The following is an 18,261-nucleotide window of genomic DNA, read 5'->3' on the forward strand; positions in this document are numbered from 1 at the left end:
GCCTTTTGTTCATTACATGTCGTTTCAGCTGTGCTGTAGCCTCCCAGAACCAATCGTCCTGGGCAGTTCTTTCCTGGGGCCAAGGTGTAAATCCTTTGATCTGATGGGGTGTCGACTGTGTTATAACTTCTCTCCTGTCTCAAGTAATCCTTCGTTATCACAGCACAAGATAGAATCAGAACAGAGACAGTCTCAGAGTTATCAAAGTTGGTGTCCTGGGGATCGGGGAACACTGTTGTTCACAAGCCCGAAGGGCCAGCTGCAGATGATGCAATCACTGCTTGCTACAGTCTCAAAGGCACCTCACATTCAATTAAATGTATATAGAAATACAAGATACACACATAACACATAAGATATAAAGTTTGTTAGAATTCAATAATTTTCCTCTTCAACACCATACAGCTGTTTTTTTCTCTAAAGTCTGGAAATATACATTGTAAAAATTCTTAAAAGTCAGCAGCTTCACTGTCTCTTCACTCCCCTCACAGACAGAGGGAGTCACTGACTGCTTTTCAGACAACTGCTGCTTTGCTAAAAAGAGAGTTCAGAAATGTACAAACCCGGCAGAAAGTGAAGCTCTAAAATCTAAAAGAACCCATTCTATAAAACGAACAGAATGAAATCCAACCTATATAGCTAAAACCTCTCCAGATTTCCACTAAAAACAATTTGTCTATTAAGTGAGAGAGCTTTGTCACCCCTACTTGTGTAAAAGCAGAATAAGGGCTGTTGGAGGTAAATAAATAAAAACTGACATGGAAAAACAGGATAAAAAAATAAGGGCTCCCCTAAAATCCAAAGATCGCATAGCAACTCTTCTGTTCGTATTGTTTTAAAAACTCTCCAGGCATTAAACAGGTTCTTATAGAAGGAAGGCAGATTCAAAAGATGCAGCCTATTGCTGTCTAATAAAAACAAGTGGCACTCGAACCCCAGCCTCCCTGCTGTACAAGGATAGAAAAAGCAAAATGTCTCCAGCATGCGCTGTCTGCAGAGTAAAGCAGCTTCTGAGCGACCTGCAGTCAGAAAGCTGCCACTCTGCTGACCAGATTAATCAGCCCCTGGCCTCCTTCATCTAGCGGCAAGTACAGGACAGCAGGCCAGTGAAATGCATCCCAGAAGAAATCAGTGCTGCATTTCTGGATCGCTTCTAACAGCCCTCGAGAAGGGTCTAAACACACTAACATGTGCCACAACATTGAGGCTACCAGATTGTTCATTACTAGCGCACGGCCGCTGAAGAGAGCTGGGGCAGGAGCCACTGCCACTTCTGCAGTTTACCCTTCACTTTCTCAGAGAGAGAGAGAGAGACCCCTAAAAGGTGCACATTTGTCCAAAGCATTTCATTTTAAAACTGCTACAAATCGCATGGTCCTGTAGCAGTAGGAACTTTCACACAATTACCCAGATCCTTTTTCTAGCAGATCTTCAAGAAACAGGAAATGAGCTCACTTGTTTACAGTTTTTTTGTTGCTTCCTTGACATTCATAACCATTTACTGTTGCAGTAATAGCAGGAACATGCCTGTTCACAGATTACAAAGGCTTAGTCTATAGGGAAGGCTGCAGCTTGTGTGCCTGCAGCAGAAACTAGGATTAGGGTCTGTTTCTGAGGAAGCAAAGTGCAGAGAAGGGGTAAAGAATGGAAAAAGGTAGTTAACATACATTAAGGGATGCTATAAAGATATGAATGTGAGATATTAGAGGGTCACCTTAAATAGGTAAAATGTTCACAACGCATGATTTACTGATAAATGCTTTATTAATACAGGTGCACTAAACAAGTAGCTTTGCATTACAGTCCAGTAAAAACAAAATGTAAATGCTTTAGGCTTAGAAAACATGGAGTTTAGTTTTCAGTGGAACACGAGTGGTGGGGTCCAAGAGTTTGACCCCGTGCCTTTTTCACAGCACGTATTAAAAACGTCTCTTTACAAAATGCACATCTTAGATGTGAAATGATGTAAGCTGATCCGGAACACAATTATTTCTTTTTTTAGACGTGGGTGGTTAGAAAGGAGCAGCACCCAGTGTACACTCATGAATTCAGCTAATGATTGAAATGTTAATAGATTTTCTTACTAATTGCCAATTGGTGGTTCTAAAGGCTTACAACATGCTGGTCTGGCAGTCCGTGTTCATTAAAGTTAAAGGCCTAAAAATGAACCCTTGTGTTTGTTATTTTCCTCTCTGGTTATGGGGTCATTGTTCAGAGGACTGAAAGGTTTTTGAAGATGAATCAGTAAGTGTTTGTGTGAGCCGGTCTGCTAATCAATCCATGAAGCTGGTTTCTTAAGACTGGTCCTTGCCTACACAGTTTATATGTACAACCTACAACCTACAGCTTTCATCGAGCTGTTGAGCAACAATCTGTGTCTGTCCTTTCAAGCGATTTCTTCATTAGAGGTTTTCCAGTTTGTCTGCTTTTTACCGCCCACTGCATGCAATTTAGTAAGGGGTGCGATAACAGGGTGGTTGCTAGCAAATTAGCAATTTTTTTTTTTTTTTTTAAATCTTGGGTAACTTATGATGTGTAAACCTCAAGGTGATGCACATTTTGTGCCTAATAGTTACTACTTTTTGTACTTTTGAAAACAATAAAAGCAAGTTAATTTACTAAAACTGAACTGATCCAGTTTTGAAAATAACCACCATAAGTGTGAAGTTCAGAAGTTGTTTTGGTGTAGACCCAGTTTACAGGAGTGATAACCAAGATTTTAAATCCACCTTGTTTCCTCTTATTAGCATGAGCAGCTCTGCTCCTATGTCATGATTACTATTAAAACATGTATCTGTACTTAGGTAAAGTACTTAGTACATATGTCCTACTTTACATATCCGCTTATGCTATTGCTTATCCAATTGAGATGAAACTCGTCAATGACATTCTTTACAAGTTATAGTTATTGGCCATTGTCTGGGGGTTAGAGGAGACCCCTTGTCCGTCTGTCTGTCTGTCCATCTGTATGTTTGGGGGTTAGAGGACACTCCTTGTCTGTCTGTCTGTCCGTCTGTATGTTTGGGGGTTAGAGGAGACTCCTTGTCTGTCTGTCTGTCCATCTGTATGTTTGGGTTTCAATATTACATGTGAACCTGTGCTTACGGTGGATGCACAGTAGGTCCTGGTGATTTTTACTTTTGCACGATACTGATAGCTGTGATTTTGTATTTACAGCTGTGGTGGGGATGCGTGTCAGTAACATTTTTGCCACTGTTGTGAATAAGCCACACGGGAAAGGTCTTTGTGAATAATAACTATCAAGGCAAATACTATTGTGTTGAAAACAGTACTGCAGGGATACAGAAACGCAACGGTAAGTGATGAGATTGTTCCAAAGTCTGCACAGTATACAGCAATTCCCTAATGAACTTGGTTGTAGACTGCAAGTGGGAATAGTTGCTTCAACCCTTTTTAAGATTTTCTTTGCAGGGAACCACCCTGTGAGGGCTAGCCTTGTGGACAACAGATGAGCCTAAAAAGAAATGCATCTGTGCACAGGGTATAGATGCAATCTGTATTCATCAGTTCATATTCCCTGGTACAGGCTAGCACAACAGAAAGCATATTTATCCTAAATTCAAAGAACTCCTCTGTGCTTTGTTGTTGCACAGTGACTGAGTGCTTCACAATCACAATTGGACAGCAGGTCAAGAGGGAGCAGGGAAGCCATGTTAAGTGTCTGAGCTGCTGGCTATGTTTGTACTGTTATGAAACCAGCATCATTACAGCCAACATAACAGAAGAATTATCCTGGGGAGCTCCATGGTTTATCACCTTCCTGCCGCAAATCAATAATGTATTTTATTTTTTGTTTTTGTATTAAAAAAAAACCCCAACAACACTGAATTTAGCTGGCGCATGGTAATTCTTTGATTCCATTTAACCTGGAGAGCATTGTCCAGAATGCAGAGTGTGATTTTTGCACAGTCTATCATAATTGTGTCCTGTAATCTGGTTCCTGGGTTTATTAGTGTACACTTCAGGTGGCTTTTAGATTTCTTACTTTATTAATAAATAAATAAATAAATACATAAATACATACATACATACATACATACATACATACATACATACATACATACATACATACATACATACATACATACATACATACATACATACATACATACATACATACATACATACATACATACATACATACATACATACATACATACATACATACATATGGGCAGCAGTGTGGAGTAGTGGTTAGGGCTCTGGACTCTTGACCGGAGGGTCGTGGGTTCAATCCCCTTTGGAGACACTGCTGCTGTACCCTTGAGCAAGGTACTTTACCTAGATTGCTCCAGTAAAAAAAACCCAACTGTATAAATGGGTAATTGTACGTAAAAATAATGTGATATCTTGTAAGGGCGTCTGCTAAGAAATAAATTATACATAAAAACACATTGCTTTTATATTCCTGTAGAAATCATCACAGTGTACTGATCTTTTACATTACAAGCAACCAGCTAACACAGTAAGTGCCTAAGCCAGCGAGAAAACTCTATCACATTGTTTAGTCAATCGGTAATGTCAAGAAAGTGACCATCCACAAACTGGAACTGTTTTGTGAAACGCTAATATTGTGCTAGGCCATACAGAAGCACTTTGCATTGCTATAAATATTGCATTTATTTCCAGTCTCTAAAGTACAGAACTAAAAGTAGAATGTGATACGGTAAGTGTCCTTTAGTCTCCAGTACTATCTGAAACGCGACGGTTTTACACCACATCATCGCTCATGTTTGCAGCAGGGTTTACTCGTTTGATCTGAATTATTCATGAACTTCAATCTACAGCAGCTCAGAGTACAGTATGCATCTCAGTGCTTGAGTCACCGTTGAACACACACCGCTTCTAATGGGCTGCGGATCTGCTTGTTACAGGTTTGGTTCTGCGGTCTGCAGCATCACGTCTATTCAACATATAATTTAATGATTTTCCCCTTCAAACATGAGGAAGCCGTAAAGGTTTAGAAAAGTGATCTGCAATATGAAGAACACATCGGACCACCACCTGAATCTATGTGAGGAGACGACCAGTGTCAGAATCCCCCAGGCAGTTGTCTATTCATTGATGTTTTTATCTGGGACTGTTACTAACCTATTTGTCATATACCTGGTTGTTTCGTTCAAAAAACTGAGAACGACCAGCAATGCTTTCATCGTCAACGGGTGTGTTGCAGATCTCCTAGTGTGCGCTTTTTGGATGCCCCATGAATTAATTCTCGTGTCAACAAATTCATCCCTGATAATGGGATACCACGTATTTAAAGACTCGCTCCTGTTCCTTGGTATTACAGTGTCCCTGCTCTCCCATTCTTTAATCGCCGTTAACCGGTATGTTTTGATAACCAAAGTGCCCGCCACCTACTTGTCTGTTTACCAGAGAAGAAATACAGAATGGATGATTGCAATTTCATGGCTGCTCTCCTTGGTTTTCGTCTTACCTTGGCTGACAGCTCAAAGACACCCTGCAGACGGATGCAGCCTGCACAGATTCGCGGTGCTGACTGCCTTTTCCAAGCATCGGTCCGTCCTGGCTAATTCTTACACTTCGGGGTTCTCAGCAGTGATTATAATGATTCAGACTGCTGTCATTCTTTACTGCTATTTTAAAATCTTTCGAAAAGTGCAGATTAGTGTGAAAAGGGTTAGTGTTTTAAATTTTCAGATTGTAAACAACTTGCCCTACTCGTTTCCAAGGAAGGACAAACGTCTTGGCGTCTATGTGTTGTCAGTGTGCTGCATTTTTCTTCTGACAACAGAACCAATGTTTTGGGTTTTGTTTCTCGGTCTGTTCAGATCGGTTCCAAAAGGAGTTCAGACTGTTTCGTGGCTAGTTTTTTCCTCGCTTTTTGTTTTGAACCCTTTCATTTACACCTGGAAGAACGAGGAGTTCAGAAAGTCGTTCAGGTCGGTCATGATGGGGGAGTTTTGGAGAGGATCCACAGTCGGTGTGGAGCCGGTTATACAAACTATTTCGCAACAAACCAGCAGACGAGTCTTCTCAACTGAGATACATTAAAAGACAGTGTAATGTTATACAGTATTTTTGACATAATTTATCGGTTTTTCCATTTTAATAAACGTTGCATTTCACATAAAAAGCGTATTTTCTGGCAGTGTATAATACAACATTGTGTAAATCTGCTACTGTATACGACTATCTTGTGCTTACTATATTTGAACACCTGTGGCCACGACTTTCCATTCATCTACAGGTTATTTATTTTACTGATGTACAGTAAACCCATTGTTAATAAGCACATCGATATCTGCATTTAACCATTATAAAAACTGCTTTCAAACTTCTGATTATCCCGATTTCTTCATAAACCCTTTTCTTTTAATCGGCCGCACGTCACAGTACGTGGAACTGTTTTCAACACCACGAGGTCAAGCAGGTCTGTCTGTTTAACTGAATTAGCCTGGAAAAATCAACTACACACACAATACGACCACACAGTAGAGTATAATAGACACAAAGCAAACTAAAAGTGATCTGTGAAGGAATATATATATATATATATATATATATATATATATATATATATATATATATATATATATAACTTGTTTTTTGAGCGTTTAAAGTATTTTCTAAAACAGCTGCAATAAACATTATGTGAACATCAGTTTAGGCATGCTTTGTCGACCTGGAACCGCCCAAAATACGACTCTAGTGTTTTGTTAAGTGCGATTAGCGGGTTGTCAAAGTTTTGATTTGGTCCCAGCCTATATTATTATTATCAGCATCAGAGTATATTAGCTTATATAGGCCAATGCATTTCAATATTTCCACATTCCATTTTTTTGTCATCGTTACTATCAACTAGGAAGCTCTTTTGATTTCATCTTGCGCTTATAACGATGTATTTTGAAGGGGTAGGCTAGAAGTTCAGTACCGCTCGATCGTGTCCATTCCCTTCGAAAATAACATCATTTAATTCGAGCTTTAGAACACAGGAACCGAGTGTACACCCCAGCCTGAAAAAAAACAAAACACTAATCCCAGTGAGACTGCTGTTTCCTCCTATTAATACTGTGGTGCAACGGCGTCTTCCCAGAAAGTATCAGAAAGGACCAGGTGAAATATATAGCCGTCTAGAAGACAAAAAATAACATGACTGCAAGACTCGGACTGTTATTGATTCTTCAAATCGCAGGTTATACGTCATGTTTCTTTACAGTAATAACGATATTATAACGATAGTAAGACTATGTTTTTTAAAACGTTTAAATGTACAATATATTCCTATGAATATCTATCTATCTATCTATCTATCTATCTATCTATCTATCTATCTATATATATATATATATATATATATATATATATATATATATATATATATATATATATATATATATATATACTTGAAGGTTTTTTTTTTTTAAGTTTGCTTAAATGTAGGCTTGATTTTCATTCTAGAAACAAAGATGAAAGTAAATTGATGCCCATGTTAAGCATCTACAAAGAAACATCTAGCTGCTGAAGGAAACGTTAACTAAAAAAAAGATTGTTTGCATGTCCTCAATTACTAACGCTATTATCAAACCAAATTAAACACACGTGTTATGCAACAGTTATATACTTTTACATTATAATGTATACGTTTTTTGTGTGCTAAATACTGTATATTCCTAAACAGTTTAAAAAACAGATGCAATGTTTTTTTCATACTAGTGGTTTAGAAATTACATTTCAGATATATATATATATATATATATATATATATATATATATATATATATATATATATATATATCTTCAGTTTTTAGTTCACTTAAAATAATACTGACGATTTTCTGGCTGGTTGCTCTACTGGGGGGAAAACTATGCATCTGAGCCGGAGTTTTTTTATTCAGTATTTTCACAGGAGCATATTTCATTACATAATATACGGTTCTTCCAGGTAAAAAAAACAAAAAAACCCAACTATTTCATTGGAGCAGAATTATAAACAGCAACACTTATGTTAACAACTAACACCTGAAAGAGTTCTAACCATTCCAGCCGAGATCTGAAAGGAGCGGTAACCAACGTTTTAATATCTCAGAAAATAATATTGTATTGGCCTACCCATCTATCTCAGTCTCAAACTTATGACATTATTTCCATAGAATGAATATCAAAACCTGTTACAGTACTGCAGAAGAATTGTAGACAGGCATCACATTATTATTCCATGTGAAGGATACCTTAACTAAGAATTGATCTGTTTGTTATGGTACCTAAAACACTTTATTAAATCTATCAAGGGGCCACACCTTGGCTCCCTTTGGGCTGCATGTGGCCCACAGGCCAAATATAAGGGCCACTGGTGTGTGTGTGTGTGTGTGTGTGTGTGTGTGTGTGTGTGTATACAGTGCCTTGCAAAAGTATTCAGACCCCTGACCAATTCTCTCATATTACTGAATTACAAATGGTACATTGAAATTTCGTTCTGTTTGATATTTTATTTTAAAACACTGAAACTCAAAATCAATTATTGTAAGGTGACATTGGTTTTATGTTGGGAAATATTTTTAAGAAAAATAAAAAACTGAAATATCTTGCTTGCATAAGTATCCAACCCCTGTGCTGTGGAAGCTCCCAGTTTACACCGATGAAAGAAATTGCCCTAACAAGGACACAATTACCTTACCATTGGCCTCCACCTGTGAACCATTAAAGTTGCTGTCACATTTTCTGGATAAAAAAGAACCACTGTTGAAGGATCATTGGTCAGGCTGTGAATCTGAAGGAAAATGAAGACCAAAGAGCATTCTACAGAAGTTAGAGATAAAGTAATACAAATGCATAGATTAGGGAAAGGGTACAAAATAATATCCAAGTGTTTGGATATCCCAGTGAGCACAGTTGGATCAATAATCAGGAAGTGGAAGCTGCATCACACCACCCAGGCACTGCCAAGAAAAGGCCGTCCCTCAAAACTCAGCGCTCAAACAAGAAGGAAACTTCTGAGAGAAGCCACAGAGAGGCCAACAATCACTTTGAAGGAGCTACAGAGTTCAGTGGCTGGGAGTGGAGTAATGATGCACCAGTCAACCATATCAAGAGCTCTGCATAACACTGGCCTGTATGGGAGGGTGGCAAGAAAGAAGCTGTTACTCAAAAAGTACCATCTGAAAGCACGTCTGGAGTTTGCCAGAAAGCATGAGAGTGACCCGGCTGCGATGTGGGAAAAGGTTTTGTGGTCAGATGAGACCAAGATAGAGCTTTTTGGCCAAAACTCAAAAGCGCTATGTGTGGCTACCACTATAGGTTGATTTGGTTACAATTCAGCTCATAATATCAAGTGTGAGGCTAACAGCTGAAGGGGGGGAAAACTGTCATTAATTATTTTTAAAACGTTATTAATCATTTCAACATAACGATTTTTGCAGTCAATGATCTGCAATTATGCACAAGAGGCATGAACATTAATGCTTAATGACGCAAAAAACTCTTGAGGGGCGGATTAACGCTCGGGCCCGCGGGACAAAGCCATTTAGGGGGCCCCCAGTAAAACACTGTAACCGGTGGATCAAAATATAGCAGTAAATAAACATAGCAACAATGTTGCAATAACACATATTCTTTAATATTATATAATAACGGATGAATACAATTTACATGTGTTTGTAAGTATATCAGAATTGTTTCGGTGAAAGATCTCTCCGCTATCAAATCAAATATGTAGAGTAGCGTCTGTTTTCCGCAAACTACACACACGTTCGCGCGCACCTCGGGTCTCTAATATGCAAATAAGTGATGTGTGATTGGTCAGATGCTAGAATGTCAGTGTTGTTATAAATGGCTACCGTGTGATCTCGCTAAACAATAGTTACTTGCTAAGTTTCTATAGTTTTGAAAATATAATGCATGCAGTCATGGATGTAACTATTTAGTGTGAATATAAACAGTTGGGATTTATTAAATATCGGAAGCAGTAGCGCTGCTATCCCAGTATTTAAAGAACATTGTATTATTCACTAGTTTACACACGACACACATCCTAATGTAAAACTTGAAATGTAGGTAACTATAGTTGTTCTTTGTGCCCCAGGGTCTCAAGAAGTCTTAATCCGCCTCTGCCTCGAAGCTTGTTTTTATTTAAAAAAACAAACAAACAAACAATACAAGAACAAACAATATGATACGCGTAGGGAGGATTGTATTATTATTATTATTATTATTATTATTATTATTATTATTATTTGCACTGTATCCACCTTTATCAGACATGACTAGTGTCAGATGATGTCATGAGTCTAAATACAATAGTCCGAAAATAACAATGAATAGAACATACAGGTTTTAAAAGCTATTGTAATTTATAACAGGCATTTGTTTAATTTCTAGTCAGTCATCCGGAAAACAACGGTGTGCAAATTTCACCAGCCAACAACCCGCTAAATGTCATCGCTGGGTCAAACTTAAGTCTTGCCTGCAGCACCACAACGACATGCTCGACTCCGCTAAAATACACGTGGCGAAAACCAGCAGGCGGCGACGTCAACAACGAAGTTTTACCCTCCATGACGTTTGAGATCCATAAGGTGGAAACAAACCATGAGGGCGAATACATCTGCACAGTAATCTGTGGCGACAAGGAAATGATGAAGAAAGTGAGAGTGCAAGTCATTTGTGAGTATATATAGATTTACATTTTTAATACTGTAGCGTGCACGGTGGAAGGCAGCAACAGGGCTGGTAGGTGACGTAATCACACACATCCTTTGTACAGCGGTATCGGCGCTATGCTTTAGTGCGAGAGGTCCTGGGTTCGCGCCCGCCCTCTGCCTGTGTGTGGATTGCCTCACTCTGTGTGATGCGCCTGCCTGCGGGAACCGAGATCGCTACACTATTGATGTTTTTCAGATTTCAGACACAAAGGGCCACATTTTCTGAGCGCTTCCTCCAGTCTTTAATAAACTCATTTTTTAAAAGGCGAAATAAATACATATTATTATTATTATTATTATTATTATTATTAATATTATTATTATTATTATTATTATTATTATTATTATTATTATTATTAATTGACAGACGCCTTGCGAGGTATCATGTTTTAAAATAATGAAAAGGCATGTTTGCTCAAACACATCTGAAACTTCTAGATTGTAGTGAATGGAAAAGCACAACAGGTATTCCTACCTACAATTTGAATTATCTAAAAAGTAGAACTACAATATAACTAGGGCCAACATGGGTGTGCTTGCAATATGTTGTACATACCTTTTTATAAATGTGCTGTACCTCTCACTATTTCATTAGTTCTTTTTCAAATGGCTGTAATACTGCAATAATGCTATGTGTTCTTTTGTTTTAATTAGCTTTTAATGAACCTGTTATACAAGTTCCTGAACCTGTAAAAGAGGGCATCAAAGTAAATGCAACTTGTACAGTGAAAAACAATAACCCTGATGGAATTCAAGCAAGTATTGTGTGGATGCTGGGAACTCAGGTCTTAAGGAACATAAGTCATACATCTGATAACCATTTCACAGACACACTGACTATTCAGCCTAAAAAAGAAAACCATGGACAACATCTAGGATGCATTGTAACACTGGATGTTTTTAAAAAGGAGCGCTTTGTGGAACTACAAGTTAACTGTGAGTATTACCTCAGATTTTATTACTAACAGCCATGTACTTTAAATGAATGATAACCAAGGTTTTAAAATCCATTAAAAACGGTATTAACACTGACAATGAACTGACCATTTGGTGCTAACAAAACTTCCTGTAAATCTTACCTAATGCAGTGTGCATTGTCACCTTTTCTTATATAATTTCCTAGATGTTCTATAAAACACACAAACATATTATGTTCAGGAAGAGGCATTGATTTGTGTTTCATACAACAATTCAACCTCCCAGGAGCAACTTGCATTTGTTGGCTGGGTTCTTTCAACTGCAACAAAGACTATTAAAAAATTCCATTAAAAATCACAGAATGTGTGTGGCTTTCATTTAGGAATATTTAACATACCTTTGTCAGGGGAAAGTGGAGATACAGGCTTTTAATGCCATGTTAATTACACTAATTCATTTCTATTTAAATCTATTAATGTACCTGTGGTGTCATGTATTACATAGTTAATGATGTAATGATCTGCTGTTCCTTTCTATTCAAACCTTCAGGCATCATGGCACTGTCTATTCATCCATCCACTCTCTCTCACTTCCACACCATCCAATTCCACCTGTAAAACCATACACTCTAGGTCAGTCACGCCATATTCACCTTTTGTAAAGTGTTGAAGCACTGATTTTTTATTCCTTATGTTTGGTGGGAGGACCTGTAATCTTTTATATAATGCTATAGCTTATATATATATATATATATATATATATATATATATATATATATATATATATATATATATATATATATATATATATATTGTACAGGGTACTGTGTGATACAAGCTGACATGACCCCCACTTAGGGTCAAGGCAGTTATGTGTAAGATGGGACCTTGTATTTTACAACAGATAATATATTGTATATTATAGATAGTTAAGAAACAATTGACAATATTGCTAATGCCACATCATTTCCATCTGATACAAAACCAGTTTCAGATGGATGAATGGCATAATTAAGGTCTACTATATAGTAGGGGTGTTATTGTCTTATAAGAAGTATTTGTCAGCAGGCAATAAATAAATCAAAACAGACCTATTTATTAATTTTTTATTTCTTAGCAGACGCCCTTATCCAGGGTGACTTACAATCGTAAGCAAATACATTTCAAGTATTACAGTACAAGTAATAATACAATTAAGAGCAAGATAAATACAATGACTTTGGTTATTAATGTGTTGATTCCACAACAAGAAAAGCTGTCCTTCCCTCCCTTTCAAAATGAAAATGTGTTGCAAAAAAAGCAGATGCAACCGATTCATCACTTAAATGTGACCTTTCCTTTCCTTAAACCTGAGCTACCTCTATGGAAAGTGGGATTTGTATTTCTTTGTCAAATTTAATCAGAGATAACATCTTGCCCAGGATTACAGTCCCACAGTTCACTGCAGACATGACGCATTTCCAAGTAAGGAAAGTGGGGGTAAAAAGTGATTTCATATCAAAAGGATAAAAGAAAGGTCAGACAAATAATCGCTTATAAACCATAAATGAGTTTTAGCTACTTTGATTATGACAGGTTCTATATTAAATAACACTCTCAGATTGTTAGTGATTGATTCTCAATAAGTGTCCAGGGAAACTGAGGGACCTCATTATTTTGTGTTGAGTAATTACCAGCACGAGCATCTGAATTTTAACTTGTTACCTGCTACCTTTGGACAGGTTGGTCTCAGTGATTGTCTTTGGGAAATAAATATAAAGTCGACTAATTTGTGTTTCCAGACGCTCCTTCCAAGACTCATATTTCAGTGTCCACCCCCCTGGTGGAAGGTAATGCTTTTGTAATGAATTGCTCCAGCGATGGAAACCCCAGACCAAAACTAGAGTGGTTAAAGAAGAACAAGCCTTGGCCGGCTAATATGAGGAGGCACGACGGCTCAGTGTCTGGAGTACTATCCCAAAGAGACGAGGGGACGTATGAATGCACTGCTAAAAACGAACAAGGAGAACAGAAAGCAAACGTTTCCTTGGTAATCCACTGTAAGTAACTATCATAGTCTACTGGGGGGCAGTCTGTTTTTGTCAAGCTTCCCTCTCTGTGTCTTCTTGTGCTCCGTCTTACAAAGAAGGGGCAGTGAGTCTGAAAGGTGCAGTTTTGAAAGAAACACATGATATTGCAAACATGGATTTTTATTTTAAAACATCTAGTTTTACACAGGGTTATAGAAAGTTCTTAGTTTTCTTACCAATCCTTCCAGAATATCTGATTTATGTCTTTGGGGTCAGCAGTGTCTTACTGGCTACACAGCAAGTCAGTCATTAAAGGAAGTGGCTGGTTGGTTACTGACAGGAAAGAAAACACGAAGGGGTGGGGACATTTTCACTCTATTTCTTTAAAATAACCCTAATGTTGTACCAGGTATCGTGTTTAAAAATTAAAATACATGTTTGCTATAACATGCGTTATTCACCACAACACATCTGAGACAATGAATAATGCCAGTAGTATTTATTGATTCAGTTACAGTACAGTGTTAAAAGAGCCGGTGTTTGTCCATATAAGTTAATACTACACCTGTAAGATGTATTGGACCTTGCTGTGCTGTTTCTATCTTCTCCTTTTTCGACATTATGAACTGCTAATATTGTTTACATTTTTTTTGGCTGCAGTCCCAGAATTGCTGTCTTTGTTCTTTCAGGTCAAGTAGCACGGGGCACCCTGATAAAAGTCAGGAGATGCACCATTTATTCTCACTCAAGCTAACATTTACAGGCAGTAGCAGCTCAGGTTGCTAGGATACAGTGTGCCTGGCATGACATGCAGTAGTGTCACATGGGATGAATGAACTCAATGGTTTTACACATGTTTTATTTTTGTATTTCTAGACACCATTAAAATTAATTTCAATAGCAAAACAACAACACGCATTCTCCCCACTCATTCACTCACTCCCCCTTCCCATGCTGAGTAACGGTGTGACCTGCTCCCCTTACAATACATGTAACATATAAAAGACAGACAAGACAAACTGAACAGACAACAAGTCCTGCAACAAAGCAATTATCCGGGTCATTACAATATATTTTTAAATTTGAAAGTAAAAATATATGAAAGCATGATGCCCTTTATGTACAAAAATCTTAACTAATATACAATTGAACAAGAACTGTATTTATGTTCATTTCATACAGTATTAAATGGCAGTGTTTATATGAAAGTGAATAAATAAATAAATAAATAAATATCAAGATAGATAAAGAATGAGAGAAATTTTGTAAGTTACTTGAAAAGAATACCTTAGATAATAATGTGTTATTTTTAACTTCCAAATGTTCAAATAAAGGTGTGTCCCTTTTTCTATAAAGTGTTGTTTTAAATTGATGCATTATAGGTGTTGCCGTTTCTAATAGACCACTTTTCCCCATGTGCATTGAAATAAAGGCATTTTTGGATATAACATACCTTGCTTATAAAGTCAGAATGTGGCATGCTATATCAGAGTTTGACTGTATATATATTATATAATAACTGTTGTTTGACTTGCATATGTGTAGACTAAGCATTATCTTTAATATTTTATTTTGACTACATTTGTCCTTTTATTCGTGAGGGAGAAATGTTTCTAACAAACATTATTCTAAGGACTTATATCACTATTGCCTGCAGTCTTTTGAAAACAAGTCGGTTATTTCAAGTCAGACACTGATGGCTGGAATTTTATTTCCGGGAAAATGCATGAAATATTAGCTCAGGTAACCCAGCAGGGAGGCAGGTCTCTCCAAATGGGAAACACAGCATGAGCACTTTTTCAGGCAAGGTAAAACTGTTCATAACTCGTTTCCACTGTGTGGCCACAAAATTCAAAACATTGTGTGAGTAAAACATCATTAGAGGTTAAAACACATTATCAAATCTATAAGCAACGGAGCTTGTTTCTCTGGTAGATGTTGCAAGCCCAGTGAATTCATAGCACAGGAAAAGCATGGTAAAATATCACTACACTCCAGCAAGTTGTCTGTAATTTATACTTTATTTGATTTCGAAAGGGCTGCTAGTTAAATGATAAGAGAAAAAAAAGAGTCACCTTGATGGTATACTTTTCTGTTGCACACCATCTGTTTACTACAGATAGGGTTTCTTGTTTGATGATGTCAGCATTGCCATAACAATTAGTTTAATTAATAGGGTACTTAGTAGAGTTTAGCCACTGTTGGCATAATGATGTGTTCTTAAGTTGATCACAGCTGTAGGTGGAGGCGTTGTCATGGCGATGGAGGTAGAGGTCCTGCTTGGGGAAGATTATCAGGAGTGATGGAGAGACACCCCTGAATCTGAATACTAAATATAATGCAAAATATTAAAAGATTAATTTGTGACAAGTACAATACAGTTTTATATTAAAGCACACTGCCAGAAGACATTATGTCTTATTATAATATCGGTACTTAATAATGTATTGCTTTCAAATTATGGGAAAAGCATCATTTTGTGTTTCACAATTCAGACATTTTTATAGGTTATTTTTTCTGTTTTAATTAAAAACCTGCCAACTTGTTAAAGGGAATGAAAGATGTGAGTATCCACACAGCCCTATAATAACCTCTCTGCCTGCTCTTATTATTATCAAAATGCAGCCTGCTGCCTGCTCCCTGTATTCCTCAGTCTGTATTGATATTAATCATGGTTCATTGTGACTGCAGATGGCCCAAAGAACACGTCAATATCAGCTTCTCCAGGAAGTGACCTCCCAGAAGGAGGGTCCTTGCAGCTGACCTGTAAAACTCAAAGTAACCCTGAGGTGACTCAATACAAGTGGAATAAGCTCCCAGAAGCCACTCTGCCTCAGGGGGTGCTCGTAGAGGGCAGCACCCTAACTATCCACAGCTTCCAGGGGGACCATCAGGGGATCTATGAGTGCGAGGCCATTCATCAGAGTGGAAAACACGATCGAGGCTATGTCACTGTCACTGTCACTCAAGGTAACAGCCTGGCATATACACTGCTGTCAATGCTGTACATTTCTGTGTGAAGAGTTAGTTAATATATATTAAACTGTTTGTAAGCTATTAAAAAAGGTATTGTACATTAAACCTGATCTGGTTTGCAAAACACTACTACAGTAACATATTTTAAAAGTGCCTTTATCAAATCGAATCCCATTGCAATGATATTCTCAACATGGAGCTGATGTAGGAATCTGACATCTGACATTTAAACCCTTTTATCTAGCCTTTTTTTGTTGAATTATAAATTGGTCACTGTATTTAAGATAACTATTAACAAAATATGACCAGCATTTTTGGTAAAGTTTTAATAAGCTGGTTGCTAACCGTTAAACTAAAAACTTAAAATAAGTAAAATTATGCTACATAAAATGAAAATGTAAACTCACTAATCATGCTTTAGTGTAAAATTGAAATGAAATGAAATTGTTGGACGTTATCAGATGGAAACAATGTCACATTAAAGTTAGCTGTAATATTTTAGAAAAAAATTATATATAGCATAGTTTTCTGATACAAGCTGATTTTTAGCCACCCTATACAATATTCTATGCATCCTATAGGATATTCTATATACCCCTTTATGTTCATGTTTTGTTTTCCAGAAGAGAGGCTTACCCAAGAGCCTGCTTCTCCAATAATAGGGGCTGTATTCGGGAGTCTGTTTGGGGGAGCTGCTGCTGGAGGGATTGGGGGCTTCCTGCTGGCTAAGCTGCTTAAATAACCACCATGTACATTAATGACCTGGAGCTCTTATATCCTCGTTCCAGCGTGACTGACATGTAATCAGTAAATGATATACAGGAACAGGGTTGGACACAGAAATGGAAAAGTACCTGCCATGTGTAGCACACATGTTTGCTTATATCAGCTGTCCAACGCCTGTACATTTAACTCATATTCATAGCCAGGTTTTTAAATATTTGAAAGGCTATTACTAATAGAGACAGGCAGTTTTGTTTAATTGTAGCTGATTTTTTAAAATGAAGCATAAGACATTTGTTTTCTTTTTACTTACAGTCCTGCCTTGTTACACCGGCAGTTATGGGACAGGGACCAAACCTTAGCATAACAACATTATAACAAGCCCTGCACTGTTTAGCTGGGAATCGTTTTGTTTTCTTTGGGTTTTTTTTATCATTTGACTCAAAAGAACCAAATTATTGTCTTTTAAAGAGAATTGGACAAACCGTACCTTCAAAAGTCAGACACAATTTAAATGGGGGACTACATACTAAATGCATTTTAATTTCATTATTTTTACCTAAAACTTTTTTTTTGTACTAGTTAAAAAAAATGATATCCTGCTGCTTTATAAATATCATGCCTAAAAGATTACTAACAATGTTTTATTTTTCTTGTACCCCAACAGTTAATAAATTCCTGAATGTTTGGATACTATTTTGTGATCCCTGTTTCCTTCTCTGTATCAGCAGTTTACACTTTCCAATAACAGGGGTGGAAATAAGACTCCTATTGCATCGCAGTTTGATCCATTCTATAAGTTTAATCTGACACACCTGAGCTTGTTACCTATACACTCTGGCTAATCAAGTTCGTAGTGAAAACCTGAAATGAGTGAAACTACTATGCAATAGAAGTCTTATTTCCATACCTAAATAAGTTCTTATGAATAAGTATATTTGTAATGCTGTCATA

General features: G+C 37.3%; 2 protein-coding genes across 2 annotated transcripts; both read left to right on the forward strand.

Annotated features, from left to right (window-relative positions):
- Nucleotides 1-4,842: 4,842 nt before the first annotated feature.
- On the forward strand, nt 4,843-6,217 carry gpr88 (G protein-coupled receptor 88). The gene has a single exon (XM_034003483.2). It carries the CDS (start codon nt 5,002-5,004, stop codon nt 6,034-6,036), a length of 1,035 nt encoding a protein of 344 aa, XP_033859374.1. The 5' UTR covers nt 4,843-5,001; the 3' UTR covers nt 6,037-6,217.
- An 814-nt stretch (nt 6,218-7,031) lies between these two features.
- On the forward strand, nt 7,032-18,003 carry LOC117404526 (vascular cell adhesion protein 1-like). The gene is made up of 6 exons (XM_034007392.2): nt 7,032-7,177; nt 10,360-10,644; nt 11,337-11,618; nt 13,381-13,638; nt 16,300-16,578; nt 17,208-18,003. Exons 1-6 carry the CDS (start codon nt 7,135-7,137, stop codon nt 17,324-17,326), a joined length of 1,266 nt encoding a protein of 421 aa, XP_033863283.1. The 5' UTR covers nt 7,032-7,134; the 3' UTR covers nt 17,327-18,003.
- The last annotated feature ends 258 nt before the right edge of the window (nt 18,004-18,261 follow it).

The sequence above is a fragment of the Acipenser ruthenus genome, chromosome 10 (genome assembly GCF_902713425.1).
Source record: "Acipenser ruthenus chromosome 10, fAciRut3.2 maternal haplotype, whole genome shotgun sequence".
Classification (NCBI taxonomy): Eukaryota; Metazoa; Chordata; class Actinopteri; order Acipenseriformes; family Acipenseridae; genus Acipenser; species Acipenser ruthenus.